The sequence below is a fragment of the Alosa sapidissima genome, chromosome 5 (assembly GCF_018492685.1).
Source record: "Alosa sapidissima isolate fAloSap1 chromosome 5, fAloSap1.pri, whole genome shotgun sequence".
In the NCBI taxonomy this organism is placed as follows: domain Eukaryota; kingdom Metazoa; phylum Chordata; class Actinopteri; order Clupeiformes; family Clupeidae; genus Alosa; species Alosa sapidissima.
In genome coordinates, this window is record NC_055961.1 from 15882077 (window position 1) to 15898138 (window position 16062).

General features: G+C 41.0%; 1 protein-coding gene across 2 annotated transcripts; it reads right to left on the reverse strand.

Moving 5' to 3' along the window:
- Window positions 1-6038: 6038 nt before the first annotated feature.
- fdx1b (ferredoxin 1b) lies at window positions 6039-13787 on the reverse strand. Of its 2 annotated transcripts, none has more exons than XM_042093632.1 (4): window positions 13503-13787; window positions 8397-8524; window positions 6671-6797; window positions 6039-6552 (listed from the first exon to the last, which is right to left on the reverse strand). In XM_042093632.1, the coding sequence occupies exons 1-4, from the start codon at window positions 13658-13660 to the stop codon at window positions 6459-6461; spliced, it is 507 nt and encodes a 168-aa protein (XP_041949566.1). In that variant the 5' UTR covers window positions 13661-13787; the 3' UTR covers window positions 6039-6458. The 2 variants fall into 2 exon arrangements, with proteins under 2 accessions (XP_041949566.1, XP_041949565.1); XM_042093631.1 differs by having other exon boundaries at window positions 6671-6800; window positions 13503-13782.
- Between the last annotated feature and the right edge of the window lie 2275 nt (window positions 13788-16062).

Here is a 16062-nt window from a genome sequence, read left to right on the forward strand (position 1 = left end):
GTGTATTCGCATAAAATAAAGCTCAGTTGAATGTGCTGCAAATGGCAGAGACTTTCTGTAAACAGAGGACTTGTCTCATTGCGATGTTGTCTGCTCAAAAGCTGTTGCCAATGTACCTTTCTTTGCTATTCACTGTCATGACTTTTTATTTGGTTATGAACATTGTGAAGTGCTTTTCATACAAATGGGTGACCACAGGTAAATGTACCATACATCTTCAGTAAAAATGTTCTGAACATTTTAAAATGTTATGTACTTTTGTTTTGCCACAGTTTGTTCCAGACTCACATTAAATAACAATGTATTCAAATGTATTCAGTGGTAAAATGGTTATGTTTTGAATTGAGGACAAGATTTAGCATCAACAAGAACTCCACTATCACATACTTATTTGCATTATGTGGGACTGCACTGCACAAAGACCAACCTTGTGTCTTCCTGTCTGTGTCTAAATGCCTTGCTGTGTAAATACTCCACACTCAGTAGGAGTACGCAAAAGGTTTTCTCAAAAACTCTTTTTCCGGAGAGAGGAGGGGAAGTGCCAATGCAGACTCCATGATAAAGCCCATTCTTTTTTTCACACTAAAGGCAGCAATACAATCACACAAAGTGTTGACTATACTGAGCATTCCAAGAAGGGTTTTTTTTGTAATTTTTTGCATTTTGGTTGCTCAGACAGCCTGGTTTATTTGTTTTTTTTCCCCCTCTGTGGCATTGGCCTGAGAATACCGTAATTCATGAGCTAGACTATGTAATCATGGTTCTGTCAACAAATCAATGTCTATAAGCTATGCATCATGATGTTGAGATATCCATTGTTGCTGTAAACAGCGTGGAGTACACTTCCCAGAAATGTATTTTTATTTTTTGTCATTTTCCATGAGTGGTTAAGGGAAAAAAGACATGACTGTGTCTTCAGCCCTGTTACCGTAAATGTCATTTTTTGTTATAGGCCATTATAGCTGTTTTTGACACTGGTTGCCATTAGGGCTGATGCAGGCTGAAATACCTAACCTGTTAGACAGGGAAAAACCCAGAACGATCTGATTAAGGTCACTACCAAACTTTTCTCAATTGATTCTATAGTACTTTTTTGCGTAGAATCCATTTCTGCTTGGGACATTTTTATATCACGCGTAGTTAATGAGATAATTTGCATATTTGAATACATTAGTGAATATAAATGCATAATAAAGAAATGTATTAATAATATGGATGTAAGCAGATAAATGAATGGCTTTGTGGCCAAATCATATTCAAATTGTATCAAATACAACAAATGATCATACAAAAGTATGTTTTTAGATGGGATATTACAGTTACATTATGCAAATTAGATTTTTTTTAACCTTTTTTGTTCATGTGCCACTTCACCTTTACAAGAACATCATGGCAAGGCAATTATGAATGTTTTTACTTAATTAGTGCAAATATACACTCTGTGCATTATTTTGTAAGAGCAAATTTGCATATGGGAATCATTTTGTTGACTAATTTGCATGCGGTGAAGAAATATTCGTCTTGTTTTCATGCTGTGTTGTAACTGATCTTCCCCTCCAGTTGTCCACTTGATTTAATAGTAATAGTAAATAGCTTGTAGAAATAGTATTGTAACGTTTGAAGGTTTCAGGACGCCAAGAGTTGTTCAGAGCAAGCTTTATTGGCTGAGAACGAGGGCAGGGACACAGACACAGATCACAATATACAAGGGGCAGGTCAAACAGACACACACACTACACCAACAGGGGAGGTCCAGCCCCCCACACAAGAAGGAACACACATGAGGGGAAACTAAAAGGGAAACATGTTACACTAAAGACACTAACTTTACACTTATAACTTATAACTACACAAGAATAACGACATAAACCCCCCAACTGTTCGCTCTCGTATCCCAGCATGCTTTTCGCGGGAGAACGCTAACACTGTCTTTCTGCGCCGACGCTGCATAGCTCCCCCAACAAGCCGTTGCCGTCCTCGGCAACGACCACGAGGTAGCCACATGCTAGCGTCGGCGCGCGTCGCCCGCCACTCAGTCCAGTGCGACAGTACCGCCAAATCACGTGGGGTGCACACGCCGCAGGAGCTCACTCAACGGGGCGCCACGCTGCTAGCAATCCAGTTCGGGCGTGGCAGGGCCCTAGGTGGCCTTTTCAACCGTCGACACTGTACCAAGCACCGGGGTTCGAGGGGGGTCAGATGAAGCTGCACCAACGCCACTCCGCTCCGTCGAGTCGCCGACCAGGACAGACAGGCACCGACTCCGCAGCAACCGGACCGCGCTGAGCTCTCCCGCTGCAGCTACCGTCTTCGCCGTCCCTCCTTGTGTTGCCATCTCGCAGAGCCGTACTGCTCTGCTCCCGGCCCGTTCCACTCCTTCGCGGCCTCGGCGAAGGCACGACCCCCGAGATGGTCATGCTAACGAACTCCACACAACGAACTTTTTTTTTTTTTTTTTTTTTTAAAGGCGCCGGCCAACAGTCCAACTAGAACTGGTGCCTACACAGCACGGTGCCTCTCACACACACCCAAAAGTTTCAACCCACACAAAAACAGTCACACACTAGAGGGCCTTTCCGTCGAAGCTGCCCCACCGTCGTGAGTTCGCTGCCCTCAGCGGCCCCGCCAACCGTCCATCGTCTAGGAACCTCTTCCTCGCCGCACTTCCTCGGCTCTGCTCACGCGCCGCTGCTCGCCGTGGAGTCGGCGCCCAGGCCAGCGTCGTCTTCTCCGCAAACGCCTCTTCAGACCCCTCTTCCGGCAAGATCTCCTCCCATGGCAGCAGGCAGGTCCAGGCGACGGCTCCTCTCCTCCGGCGGCAAGCCTTGGTGCGAGCCTTGGGAGCCCTTATAAGGGCTGGCGGGAGCTCGAACGGCCCCCACCCCGGGGTCAGGTCGCCTGCCCTCAGGATAACTCCCGGGGCAGGGGCAGCTCCGCCACACGTTCCCGCAATGGAGGCATCCATCGCTTTACTTCTGACACCACTGTAACATTTGAAGGTTTCAGGACGTTAAGAGTTGTTCAGAGCAAGCTTTATTGGCTGAGAACGAGGGCAGGGACACAGACACAGATCATAATACACACGGGGCAGGTCAAACAGACACACACACTACACCAACAGGGGAGGTCCAGCCCCCCACACAAGAAGGAACACACATGAGGGGAAACTAAAAGGGAAACATGTTACACTAAAGACACTAACCTTACACTTATAACTTACAAGAATAATGACATAAACCCCCCAACTGTTCGCTCTCGTATCCCAGCATGCTTTTCGCGGGAGAACGCTAACACTGTCTTTCTGCGCCGACGCTACAGTATACAGTAATAGTAGATATCCATTTTTTTTATCTCTCTATGCTCTTGCAACCCATTTTTTCAGTGCTCAAATGTTCAATGTCCTCCAGCAGATCTTTCATCAGATAAGCTTCCTTATCCTTCACTTTCCTTTCGATCAATTTCAGAAAGTCCTCAGTAACATTATGGGCTCTAATATGATGATCAAAAGCACAGCGCAAAGTGTGTTGTTATCACGACGCAAAGCTTATTCCGATTGTACACTCAGTTTTTCGCCATGCGTGTCTCTTTTATTGAACAATGCGCTCAGGGGTGTGGCAATTAACGACCTAAGGTGTGGCCTGGCGCAAGATCTAAAAATCGCTATTGTACACTATCTAAAAAGCATTGCACCACTGACCAAGAAAAAACTGGTCTTTAGCAAGGTGCATATGGAGCACAGCTGAAGACGCACTGTCACGATGTAAGCAGCAACTTCTCTACAGGATAAATGTCCTTAAGTTTTTTATTCAGTCATTCGAACATTATTGGGGTAAATTTTTTCAGGCTATGTTTTCGATGGTAACCCATTGTCAGTCATTAGTGAAAGTAATTAACTGTGTATTACTGTTTTGTCTTTGACTATGACACCACGGTGAAGTTAGTTTCACTTTGCCAATGAGTTCAAATAATAGATGAGTGCAGATGCGAGTAGGCTATTTTGTTTGAATGGTCGCCAGTGACCATGCATTTTTGATCGCCAAAATATAGCCCAATATTTCAATTTTTCCTTTTCTTCTCTGTCCAGTGTAGTCTCTAAGTGGCTGTAAGGGAAGGCAAAAGACAGGTAGCAGCTTCCATGGTAGTATACATCCACAGAAAACATATCAAATGATTGTCCACTCAAAAGAAGACCCAATCTTAACGATCTGAAATACAAGTATCAAACGCAAAACGCAAGTACCGGTAGCTTTGTGAGCGGATCTCAAGCGCTGTTGCTATTATACCGGCGGAATAAATTACTCTTGTGCCCGACGCAAATCTAAAATGGGTTGGTCTGAAGTAGCTACATTACACGTGCAATAAGCCAATCAGAGCGTCATCTCATATTCCCTTTAAAAGCAGGCACGTTTGTTCCATGGCAGATTGCTATTATAATGGCTGATTTGCCAGGTGCACACCAGGAGCGGTTCACAGCCGATGAGACCGACGTTCTCGTCAGGGCCGTAATAGACAGAGAAGTGGCATTGTATGGGGATGGGAGAAACCCACCCAAATTTGCTTCGGTTAAACAGGCGTGGGAGGAAATTGACACAATTGTTTCCATGGCTGGCATTTTTCTTTTTGACAAAATGTAAATAAAGAAATGTCACAAAGACATACTGTACTTTCCGATGTTTTAGGCTCACTCTCACTGACTCACGAGGTTATGAATGCATGGTGACATTTTTGCAATGTAGTCTAACATTAGACCGAGATTACTTTGCTTCACTACACCTCACTAGACGATGCAGCTCTTCTGTCAGATAAGCTCTCCTCTTCCGTGCTGCTGCTGGGGCATTTAGGTTAACCAACTGGTATTGACCAATATGGGACTCCCGCTTCCTACTGTATTATTTCGACACAAACTTTATCTAGCTCTGCCACAGGCTCCACTGTTGTGCCACCTATTTATAGTCTGTGTTGCCACCACATTTCTAAACAAACACCTTCCTGAAGTGTCATCACACTTAAAAGTATGTATTATTAAAACATATAGACAGAGCTGAGCTGAATGGGGCCAGGCTAGGAATAGGAAATGCCTACTCTCATGAGCACCTCTGCTGCACAGTTTCATACGTGTTTAAACAAGCAAGGGCCTTATTTTAGCTAGGCTAACGGTGGGTGCATCAGACTGAATTACTACAGGCACAGAGACGAGAAGGGTATGTATCATCTTATCTAACTCCCAGGGAGACGATAAATAAGGTAATTTCCCAAAATGTGGGTGTATGTTCCATGTTCATATGACGGATAGCTTGGTAAGAAACTCTTTTTCAATCCAAAATGCAATAGGTACTGTTTTACTTTAATATATTATTATTGTCACCTTCCTCTGACTGCACACACCTACTCCTGATTTCCCCGGATGTCACTGACTGGTGGTGATGGGACTTTTGCCTTCCAATCGTATGAGTCACAAGAGACCTCCCACACATCAGTGTGCTCAAATTCTCTTACAGTCATCTGTTCATAATGCAGTGGCATTTAAATTGAGCCAGAGCTTTGCCCAGGGCGATTTTTTACATAAATGTCTGTTTCTCAGGGGTTTCTTCTCGGTATGAATAAAAACCCGAAAACAATCTACCTAACTCGAGTTGCTGCAGCCATCAGCTAGAGTTGCCATGCAATTACAGTGCTTCACCCTGAGGGTATATTCATGAGCCATGATGGCGATTTCTTAATCCAAGTGGCAAGCAATCTTAAGATTTTCAGGCTTCAGAACAACACAACACAAATGCAATCATTTTTTTCTTTATTTCTTGCTCCATATCTGTCTTTTGTCCAATGTAGTGCTTTTGATATTATAACTCTACTGTCTCGCTGTTGTGTCTCTAGCTTTATCATGTTACACTTGTTGTTGCAAAGCTCCCTTGGAAAAGATATTTAAATTTAAATCATTACTGTTTTCTCACCTTACCACTCGTAGGACAACACTGGGGATCCCGTAATTGTTGAGTCCAGCACACACTGCTAAAGTTTCAGTGACACACATTCAGAACTAATGTAGTACACATGTTTTATTTCAGTTTCTGACTCAGTTTCTGATATTCCCTTAGCTGTAGGTTCACTTCAGTAAAAATGCCTCATCTTACCCCACTCTCCCCTACTTCTGAAAGGGTGTGAGTGTGCATATTTATTTTTAGACACAGCTTCATAACAAGAAGCTATTTCTTAGAAACAAGGGTGTTTGACACTCTGGGGTACAGATATCATTAATGTAATGCTGACATAAAAGACTCAAGGTAGAACCAGTGCACAATTACTTTGATTGCAATCAGCATTCTATCCCATGCACACATCCCATACATTAATCAACAATTAGTTCAAAATCAATGTGAGTGTGAGTGTGTGTGTGTGTGTGTGTGTGTGTGTGTTATCACAGTATGTACATGAGTTTGTCATTTTCATTCGTTGGTCTTTCATTGTCCCCTTTGGTCTTTCACCTCCTGTGGTACGCGTACCGTCATGCCATCCATCCAGCTTTCCACTGTAACCTGGCAACCCAGTCGTGATCTGCCAATCAGAACTTAGAGTTAATGAAAACAAAAAAGTCATCACTACATACAGCACTGAAACACACAACTGTAAACAGTGTGTGAGGCCTAAAATCCAAAGTGATTCAGAGGCATACGTTTTGCTGACACCATAAGCAAGATCCAGCATATCGACCTCTTCATCCACCATTGAGTCCAGACGATCGTAAATGTTTTCCTCAAAGACCAAGTGGCACGTCGAGCAGGCAAGGGTACCTTCACATGCTCCTGATACACATAGTGAAACACACAACTTATCAAGCTGTTGGCCTGAGTAGCTAGGGACTATAGAAGAATATGGAAGAGGGGTGGAAGGTGTTCATATGCCTGCATCTCTATTCCATGAGTACAATGCACTGGCACATGATATTTTAGGAGAGGATCTCAGTAAATCTTTGTTGTCTTAATGAACAGCAGCAAGTTGAAAATAACTTTTAAATAGCGTTGTCTTAGTATCATACCATAACATATATACATTAAAGATGTATAAGGAAAATATTATACAGTATATACACTGCTCAAAAAAATTAAGGGAACACTTACAGTTTTCCCACAATTGTTAAAACACATTTTTTGAAACCCTCCACCTCGCCTCAAAAGTTTTACTTGTGCTCAGAACCAAACAGTGTCAGAGTACCGATCCAGTGTATGATAAGTCTGCCCTACAAAGCCAAAGAGCAGTATCTGCAAAAATGCCAAACTGAGAAAAACGGCTTTTTGTGTTTTTCTTACACCAAGTATAAGCATCAAATTATATTCAACAACAAGGGGTATAATTAGACAGATCAAAGTGAGGTGAATATTAAACATTTTGTTTTTTGACATTTAGGCAAAATTTGGCAGTTTTATAGGCTATACTGCGCTTTGCCTTTGCATTACTGCTTATACTTACGTGGCCATACAACATAACATTTTGCAGTGAGTGTAACAACTGATCATAATCACTCAGTTTTTATATTAATTGAGGAGGTACTTACTACATTTTTAGTGAAGATATGCTGCTTGATGCCTTAACAATGGCAACTCTGTCATTTATAAACATTTATGTTAAAATGGAACAAAATCAATCGGGTATTCTTGTAGACTTTCATGTCAAGCAATATTGCATTGCTGCACACCAAAACCTAACCTTTGACACCTTTGCACACTGCTGCTTATATTTATTAAAGTAAATGTTAATTACTTTTTGTAAAAAAAGACTGACTATTTTGAATATGATACTTTCACTGGCATTTAATATTGTGAGACTGTATCATGATAGACACCTAATGTGTGTGTGTGTGTGAATGGTAGTGTGCCTTTTTAAAAGAAAGTCCAGGGCCTCTTTTTTAGTCCCAGTCTGTCCCTGTGCACACACTCACACACACACACGCACACACACACACACACACACACACACACACACACACACACACACACACACACACACACACACACACACACACACACACACCCTATTAGAGTAAGGGCTAGTGAAACAAAGGCAGAATCCAGTAATGGCAATTGAAATCAAGGCAATAAGGGCAAATACTGCACTCTGCCTTGGTTTCACTCTACTTTTCTATACAAACTGCAAACTAAAAATGTAAATTTAGCTAAGAAATGTATTAGGTAGCCATATGAAATTTTAACAGATTGAAGAGCAGATAATGTACTTCTTATTTGTGCAAAAATGTTTTGTTTTTTAAAGAAAGTGCAGACACTCTTAGCCTTTGTAGGGCAGAAGTGTTCCCTTAATCTTTTTGAGCAGTATATATATACTGTATATATATCATATTTTCCTTACACATCTTTAATGTGTAAATAAAGTGTAACTATACACACCGAATCCACTAATGTCTAAGTTTTTGTTGATGACCACGTCCAGCAAGGTCTCCCCTTCAGAAACTGTCACACTGTTCTTGACTCCGTCCTGATTGACAAAATGCACTAAGACCTTGGAGTTGGGTGACCTATACGAGAAAAAAGAAAATATTTGTGGAAAACATGCCAGGCAACAGGATCAAAGTCATGGAGTCACAGACATTTCTTCTGTCTGACTCATCCCCCATTAAGGCCGCCTAATTAGACAGCGGCGTGTGACGCAACATGAGGGAGAGATTGTGGACACACGCAGCGTTCTCGATGAATGCCACAGTGACGCCACTGGATTCTCCAGTGCATCGCTGACGGCTTTTTACCGCTAAGCACCTAATTTGTTTTCAAGACAACACACTGTACTGTAGCACCTGGATTAATTAAATTGTGCCAATTCAAATGAGAACACAACTAACAAGGGACTGTTATAAGGTTACCAGCTCACCTAATTAACTTATTTTGTGTTTGTTGACACATAGCTTTCCCCCAGGAGATAGAATCCGTAGGGGCCATAGGACGCTCAGCCTAACTGAGTAATCTGGGGCGAAGGGCCTTGGTCAGACAGATAACCAAGGACCCAATGGTCACTATGAATGAGATCTAGAGTTCCTTTGAGAAGATGAGAGAAGCGTAAAGAAGGACAAAACAAAGACTGAACTATTTGGCCACAATTCCCAATGGAAGAAACCAGGCACTGAGCTGTACTGATGTCCTTCTCATCCATAGTGACCATTGGGTCCTTGTTACATGTCTGACCAAGGCCCTTCTTCCCGGCTTACTCAATTAGGTTGAGCGGCCAGATCTAGGAAGACTGTTGGTTGTTCCAAACTTTTCCATTAGTCTGGAAATCTAGACCGTGGACATCTAGAAAGATTATGGGTCTGACTATGACTATGTAATGGCCCAACTCGAGGGGCGGCTCCAAGCATGCATTTGAAAATCTCACTGCACACAATTGGATAACACTGGGTAGCTTTAAAATTGGTTTCAACAACTTTGAATTTTTGACTTCCAGCTTGCATTGGTTGTTAAGTGTTCATTAGTGTATTCTGAGTATCATTACGTTGTTGTTTCTACTGTGCTGTATTAAAGCAAAGAATATTGATCAATATCGAATTAACAATTTATTTGTACTGACTGTCATATACTCTAAGGGTCATTCCACGTCAATTCAACCAGGGCCCATGCACTTAGGTCTCAAAAAACTCTGAAAAAATTACCAAGTGTACCTATGTTACCCAACTTTATTTACAAACTATGTTTACTCAACTTAGGCTCTTAATTTACTCAACATGGGCTCTTAACTTATTTTCCTTATTCAGATAAGTAGAAACACTCTCACAAAAAGCAATGAACAAAAAAGAAACCCTTCAGGGTCTGAACAGCAGACCTCACAAGTCTCATTTCTGAACAGCAGACCTCACAAGGTTCTCATTTTCAGAGCACCCAAACACCTTGTGGGAATATACAAAGATTCTTTAAATATCTTTTTCTTTATTCGGTAACACTTTATTTTAATGTGTCGCTGTTACAGTGTACCTACCTAAGGTACAGTGGTACAACCTGTGTAACAACATGTACTATCAGGTACTATCATTGTACTTGCATTATGTATTTGTGGGTACCTAGGCCTACATATAGTTGTTACATTGTAATACTGAGTGCTTTTACAAAACGTTGCCAATTTGCCTAAATTTTCATCAGAGGCAAAGAGCTGACCTGAGACCTGCTGGATGGGGTAAATCTGGTCATGATAGATTTGATATACAAACCATTCTTAGCTCCAGTCAAGGCCTCATTGTCTTCAGTGTACATGTAACAGCTGTGCTGCTACAACCTTGTTACTCTTTGATAGTGATGGGGACGAGACCGCCTATGCCGAGTCCGAGTCAAGACCGAGTCTTTGAAGGGTCGAGACCGAGTCGAGACCGAGTCTGTTGGTTTTCAAATACAGTCGAGTCCGAGTCAAGACCGAGTCTTTGAGGAAGCAAGTCCGAGTCGAGACCGAGTCCTTTAGGAGTCGAGACCGAGTCGAGACCAAGACTATAAAAAATGTTCAGTTTTAATATTCATAATTTAATATCACTCCAGTTAATAATCAACAGTTAGGCCTACAGACTAAGCTAGATTGGGAATTGTTTAGAGGAGCAGTTTTAACGTCCTAATATGGACTATGCTGACCTACAGACACTCACCGGCAGCAGAGCCATAGAAATAAATAAACGGCTCTGACGGCAGTATCTTTGCATTGCACCATGGGATGTCATTTTTAAATAATGCCGGTCAACATTGCATTTTATTATTATTGTTGTTATGTGTTGTCTGTTTTTTTATATGAACATAAAAAATGCGTTGGTCTCGAGGACTCGGTCTGAAATTACGAGTCCTTCTCCTCCCACTGTGGTCCGAGACCGAGTCAAGACCGAGTCTTTGAAGGAACGAGTCCGAGACGAGACCGAGAAAGCAGAAATTGGTCTCGAGACCGGACTCGAGTCCGAGACCGGACTCGAGTACTACATCACTACTCTTTGATACAGTGGAATAAACCTATTAAGTGTACCAGTTAATTACTTACATATATGACATGTATGTTGTGTCTTCGATGTCTTGGAACAGGTCTACTAATTCACATGTAGCCTAATGTTTAGTGTAACAGCAGACACGTTTCAACACATCAATTACAGGATGCATGACATCATTGACAGGATGTATATAATATACTTAACTGGTACACTTTATTTTAATGGGTTTATTCCACTGTATCAAAAGAGTAATAAATGTGTACCAACACAGTTGATACATGTAGCCTACTACAGTATGATAGGGTAATAGCATACATGTTCCAAGACACCAATGACACAACATACATGTAATATGTAATTGTAAGTACTTAACTGGTACACTTAATTTTAATGGGTTTATGCCACTGTATCAAAGAGCAATAAGTGTGTACCAACACAGTTGATATATGTACTATTATACAGGGCTGTAGTCAAGACCACCTTTGTCGAGTCCAAGACAAGTCCAAGACCAGGACTAGTCGAGACCAAGTCAAGACCGAGTCCAAAGAGGTTCGAGTCCAAGACAAGACCGAGTCCAAAAAGGTTCGAGTCCGAGTCAAGACCGAGTCCAGGATAGGAAAAAAAGTCTTATGCATGACAGTATCAAGACAATCATTTTGGGTTATTATTATTATTATCTAAAAGCAAAAACAGTGTGAACACACCCAGGATTTGTAAGTGTAGCCATTCCCCTTCTCCAATATTATTATAGGGCTGTCAAACTATTCAAAATATATATTTTGAAATGAATTAATCTCGATTAACCGCAATTAAAAAGTTCCTAAAGACTAAAGCTTCTTAAATGGCATATTAAATACAACATAAATCACAAAATTAATGAGTAACCACAAAGGTAAAAGTAAAACACTTTTATATTATTTAAATGATAATACTGACACAGTAATTGTGTTTTAAAGTATTAATTTCTTAAGAAATACTACACATTTGATGCTGTTTAACTCATTTGTAAATGGTGCACTGTCACTTTAAGCCCATTGTGGCCACGTTCTCATAATGATCTTTTTTTTACCAGCTCCATTGAAATATAGCCTATAGCTAGTCCACAAGCTCTAATATTGTTTGTACCACATGAATTGTACAATATTAACAATGATAAGCATGATATTAAGTTGGTATAAACAGTTTTCATTCCTTTGGAAATAGAAGCATGTAATGACATGATGCTAGCTAGACATTTTCTGTTTGCTATTAAAAGTGAATGATGAGCCTGAGCCAGTCACCTAGCTATCTGAATGGAATGTGTTTCAATCTGCATAATATGTGCTTCATGTAAACAAATTATTGAAAACTTCAAGACTCACCAGTTCCATTACACAAAGGCAAAGACAACTCTTCATATTTTTGTCACAGTGAGTGCAGCCTACATGTCATACATGTTTATAACTGGTCAGTAGTGGAAATCGGATAAATCCGCAATCTCCTCTAACCTCGTCTTTGTTGCCTTCCTTTTATAAGTTTCTTATATTAAAAAGGAGATATCAATTATCATCAACAACGCCAAGCCAGCTGGAGCCTGCCAATCGTTTTCTCTCCTTCTCGTGTGCGCTCAGACTCGCTCTCAATTAAATGGAGTACGTTCAAGTTGGATCTTAATGGAGAGGACCCGAAAAGTATCGTCTTTATGTAACTGTTGCTGTTGGTGCATTTTGACATTGTAAACGTTATCTAACAAGAGTGAAAAGCAGTTTGCAGTAAAGCTACTATTTGGCTAAATGTTGGTTCCTCTTTATCTTCAGCTAACTCCACAGACAGTAAAATAAACTCTCAGGCTTGCGGTTTTAGGTTTTGCGGCTTCCGTTACGTGACATCAGCCCCCCACAAAGGTAAACACTATTGAGTGTTTTGTAACGCATTATGTATTTCAAAATGAATCGCGGCGATTAACACGTTAATTTTGATGGCCCTAAAGACACCTGGACTCGGTCGAGACCAAAAGCCATATTTGGCAAGACCAGTGGCCGAGACCGAGACAAGACCAAGTCCAAATACTAGCGAGTCCGAGACCGTAGAAAAACGGTCTCGAGTCCGGACTCGAGTCCAAGACCGGACTCGAGTACTACAGCCCTGCTATTATATGTAGTGAATTAGTAGCCTAGACCTGTTCCAAGACATCGAAGACATAGGCCTACATCTCTGCTGTAAGTAAGCAAGACGTTGCCACGCAACACCTGAAACTGTCAAGTTCTACTGTGTGGCGAACTATTTATTTTGTCAGCGGAAGACACGGAACGGTAGCAAAATCATTTTTAAATACCCATTGTGTTAGGTTTCTTTTCTCGTTTTGGCAAGTAGCCGTGTAATAAGCGGGATAATGTAGGCCGCCAGTAATGATCAGTAAGTTCCCTCAGGTCGAATCATGCGTTGCGCGTCGGGGTTCTGTTCTCCCCGTCGGGACTTATTTTCTGATAGGCTACCGGCGGACAATCCCTTAAACAGTTTCCTTTCAAAGTTCATTCTAATACTGAGATCATAGAATTTCCACCAAACTCACCTGTTGTTTTGAGAGCCTGTGAAGAGTTGAGACTGTCTACTGATCTGTCTGCGCTGCAGCACTTGGATCTGAGGTTGAGTCTTAAAACTGGACAATGCACTCCACAGGCGAGTGCGCCGAAGAGAGAGGACTGACTGGAGACACACATGCGTGGCCATGCTAACAGGTTCTTGTGTTTCTATGTGTCTTGAGTGTGTGTTTTAGCTGTGGGACTCAAAGGACTCTTTGGCATTGACAGATACAGATTCAAAGCCTTGACACACAGTTACATGGACAAGGTAGGCTACACAACACACACACACACACACAGGGGAATTGTGCAAGCCAAAATTGTGGGTGGGCACAGTGGGGTGGAGGGCATACAAACTAGTAGCCTAATCATGTAAATGATCTTACATTTCACATAGGCCTATTTAAGGACTTTTGGGGGAAATCTGCAAACCGGCAAACTGTAGGCCTGCAAATCGGCAAACTGTAGGCCTATTAAATCAGCTTTAGTGGTTCAGTAAGCTGACAATATTTTATTTAGTCAGATGTACATATACATATAGATTTTCATGTCAGCTATTTATGCTGCTATGGCATTCAATTATTAACTCACTTTAACACCAGTATTTCTACATTGGCAAATAGGCTACTCAATTGAAGATAAGCTACCTGTATCTGTTCCTAAGGCTGCTGATATTGTTAATTATTTGCATTCTGACCAAGAGATGACATGAGTGTTTTGCTAATTATAACCTGTGATAATCGTGATACAACGTAGTAGACCTAGTCTATATATTGCACAGTTCAATTTATGTCATGAGGTCAACTGGTCATTTTGGATATTGGATTTATTTTAACAAAAATCCTGCTATAAAAAACAGCAAAAGGTAGATAAAAGGTAAAGCTTTGTAGGTCAACACATGAGGGACATTTGTCTCCATGCTGCACAGTTGTTTTATTTTGAACGTTAAATTCTTAAAAGTTAAACTAACTTTATTGTGGGCTTGAAGGGTCAATATGCAACAAATTGGCAGGTATGCATATACCTATGTGTGTAGGCTAGCATGTGGTTTGAATGATTGAAACTGAAGCCCCTGATCTTTCTTCACTTAACAATATTCAAAAACAACTCTGCATTGCACTGTGAAAGGCCAAAAAACGGTATCAGTTGCTTAGTCTCATGTCACATTTAAAGAGCTGCCCGCCATCCACACAGCCCTTTAAAAAAGCTCCGCCTTAACAATCTTTGACAGTCTTTTCATGGCTGAACAATGAATGCTAATGATAGTGCACTATGTGCTTATGCCTAAAGGACAACCCATAATTTGTGGGTGATTTGATGCTAATAGCATCTATTTGGCTAGCCCTTCAAACTCAAGCTGCAAAATGATGTTGCATTATGCCTAAAGAATAAGGGTTGGAGGCACACATATCGAGTCCAGTTGGGAAAATAGCCTTGTCCAGCTTAAAAGCTTATGAAGTGGCTCTTTTGGCTCTACTGTAGCTGATGGCTCCACATTTGGAGCTAAAGATTATAACTGGATAGAAAATCCATGATTCACATGGAAAAATACATATGACATGTAAGCACTATAAATTATTACCGGTATTCTGAGTGTGAGTGTTTGGTTACATTTTCATCAGGCGACACATAGTTACATGTACATGATAGTCATTTTTGGTTTTGGCTTGAAACCCAGCAAAATATAAGAACAGATTTTACAGCACAATGTTGACAAATACTGCATATCTCCAACATAAATGGCATGTAACATACCAATTACCACCTCTACATGTTAATCAACCTACATGTCTACTAAAACCAGTCACACACAGCCTCTACAATCTACATAATTTGTGCTTTCATAGCCTACATACTGCACGTATACAGTATTTTATCTACCATGGAATAATCAGTTTACCTGTGTCAAGACATGCTAGTGCTTCAATCTGTCGATTTTTATGTTCTGTTCACTTGAGATTGATCTGGAAAAGCAGTCCTATAAACAGTCCTCAGTGTATTTCTACTGTACATAGACAGACAGCTATGTAATTATTATTATTAAATCAGATGTGATGTACTATATTTATTCCTTACATTTTGAGTGCTGAATGTTTTAGTGCTTCGTCTGAGGTTAATCATACCCCAGTAACGCTACAAAGTGGACATTGCTCCAATATATTTATGAAGACATTGGCCTCTGTTCTCACACCACACGAGTCATGCGCATTATGATGAACTCCATTACAGGTTCTGTCCCTGTGACCATCACTCAAACAGTCCCCAGAAATACATGTCAAAAAGGAGATCTCAGAGGAGAAAGCCACCGTCAACATTTGAACTGAATCATATTGTGTTTTATTGACTCTGTCTCAGACAGCACAGAACTTTATAGAGCACAAGAACTTCACATTTGGTTTTCCTGACCATCTGCCATGCTGTCTAGCCATTTGCATAAGGCTTTAGGCAGAGAAATGCCATACCTCTGGAACTATTTACCTCTACCAAATCAGAACATATCATGGAATTACTGTAAATCACCAAATGTATATCTGCCTTTAAAGAATATGA

What these genes read in the sequence shown, in the direction of transcription:
- fdx1b (XM_042093631.1), bottom strand. Translation starts at nt 13,660, where the DNA reads ATGGCCACGCATGTGTGTCTCCAGTCAGTCCTCTCTCTTCGGCGCACT. An exon ending in ACAGGCTCTCAAAACAACAG is followed by an intron (nt 8,525 to 13,502) that starts GTGAGTTTGGTG and finishes TTTCTCGTATAG; the next exon opens with GTCACCCAACTCCAAGGTCT. An exon ending in GCTTATGGTGTCAGCAAAAC is followed by an intron (nt 6,553 to 6,670) that starts GTATGCCTCTGA and finishes TCTGATTGGCAG; the next exon opens with ATCACGACTGGGTTGCCAGG.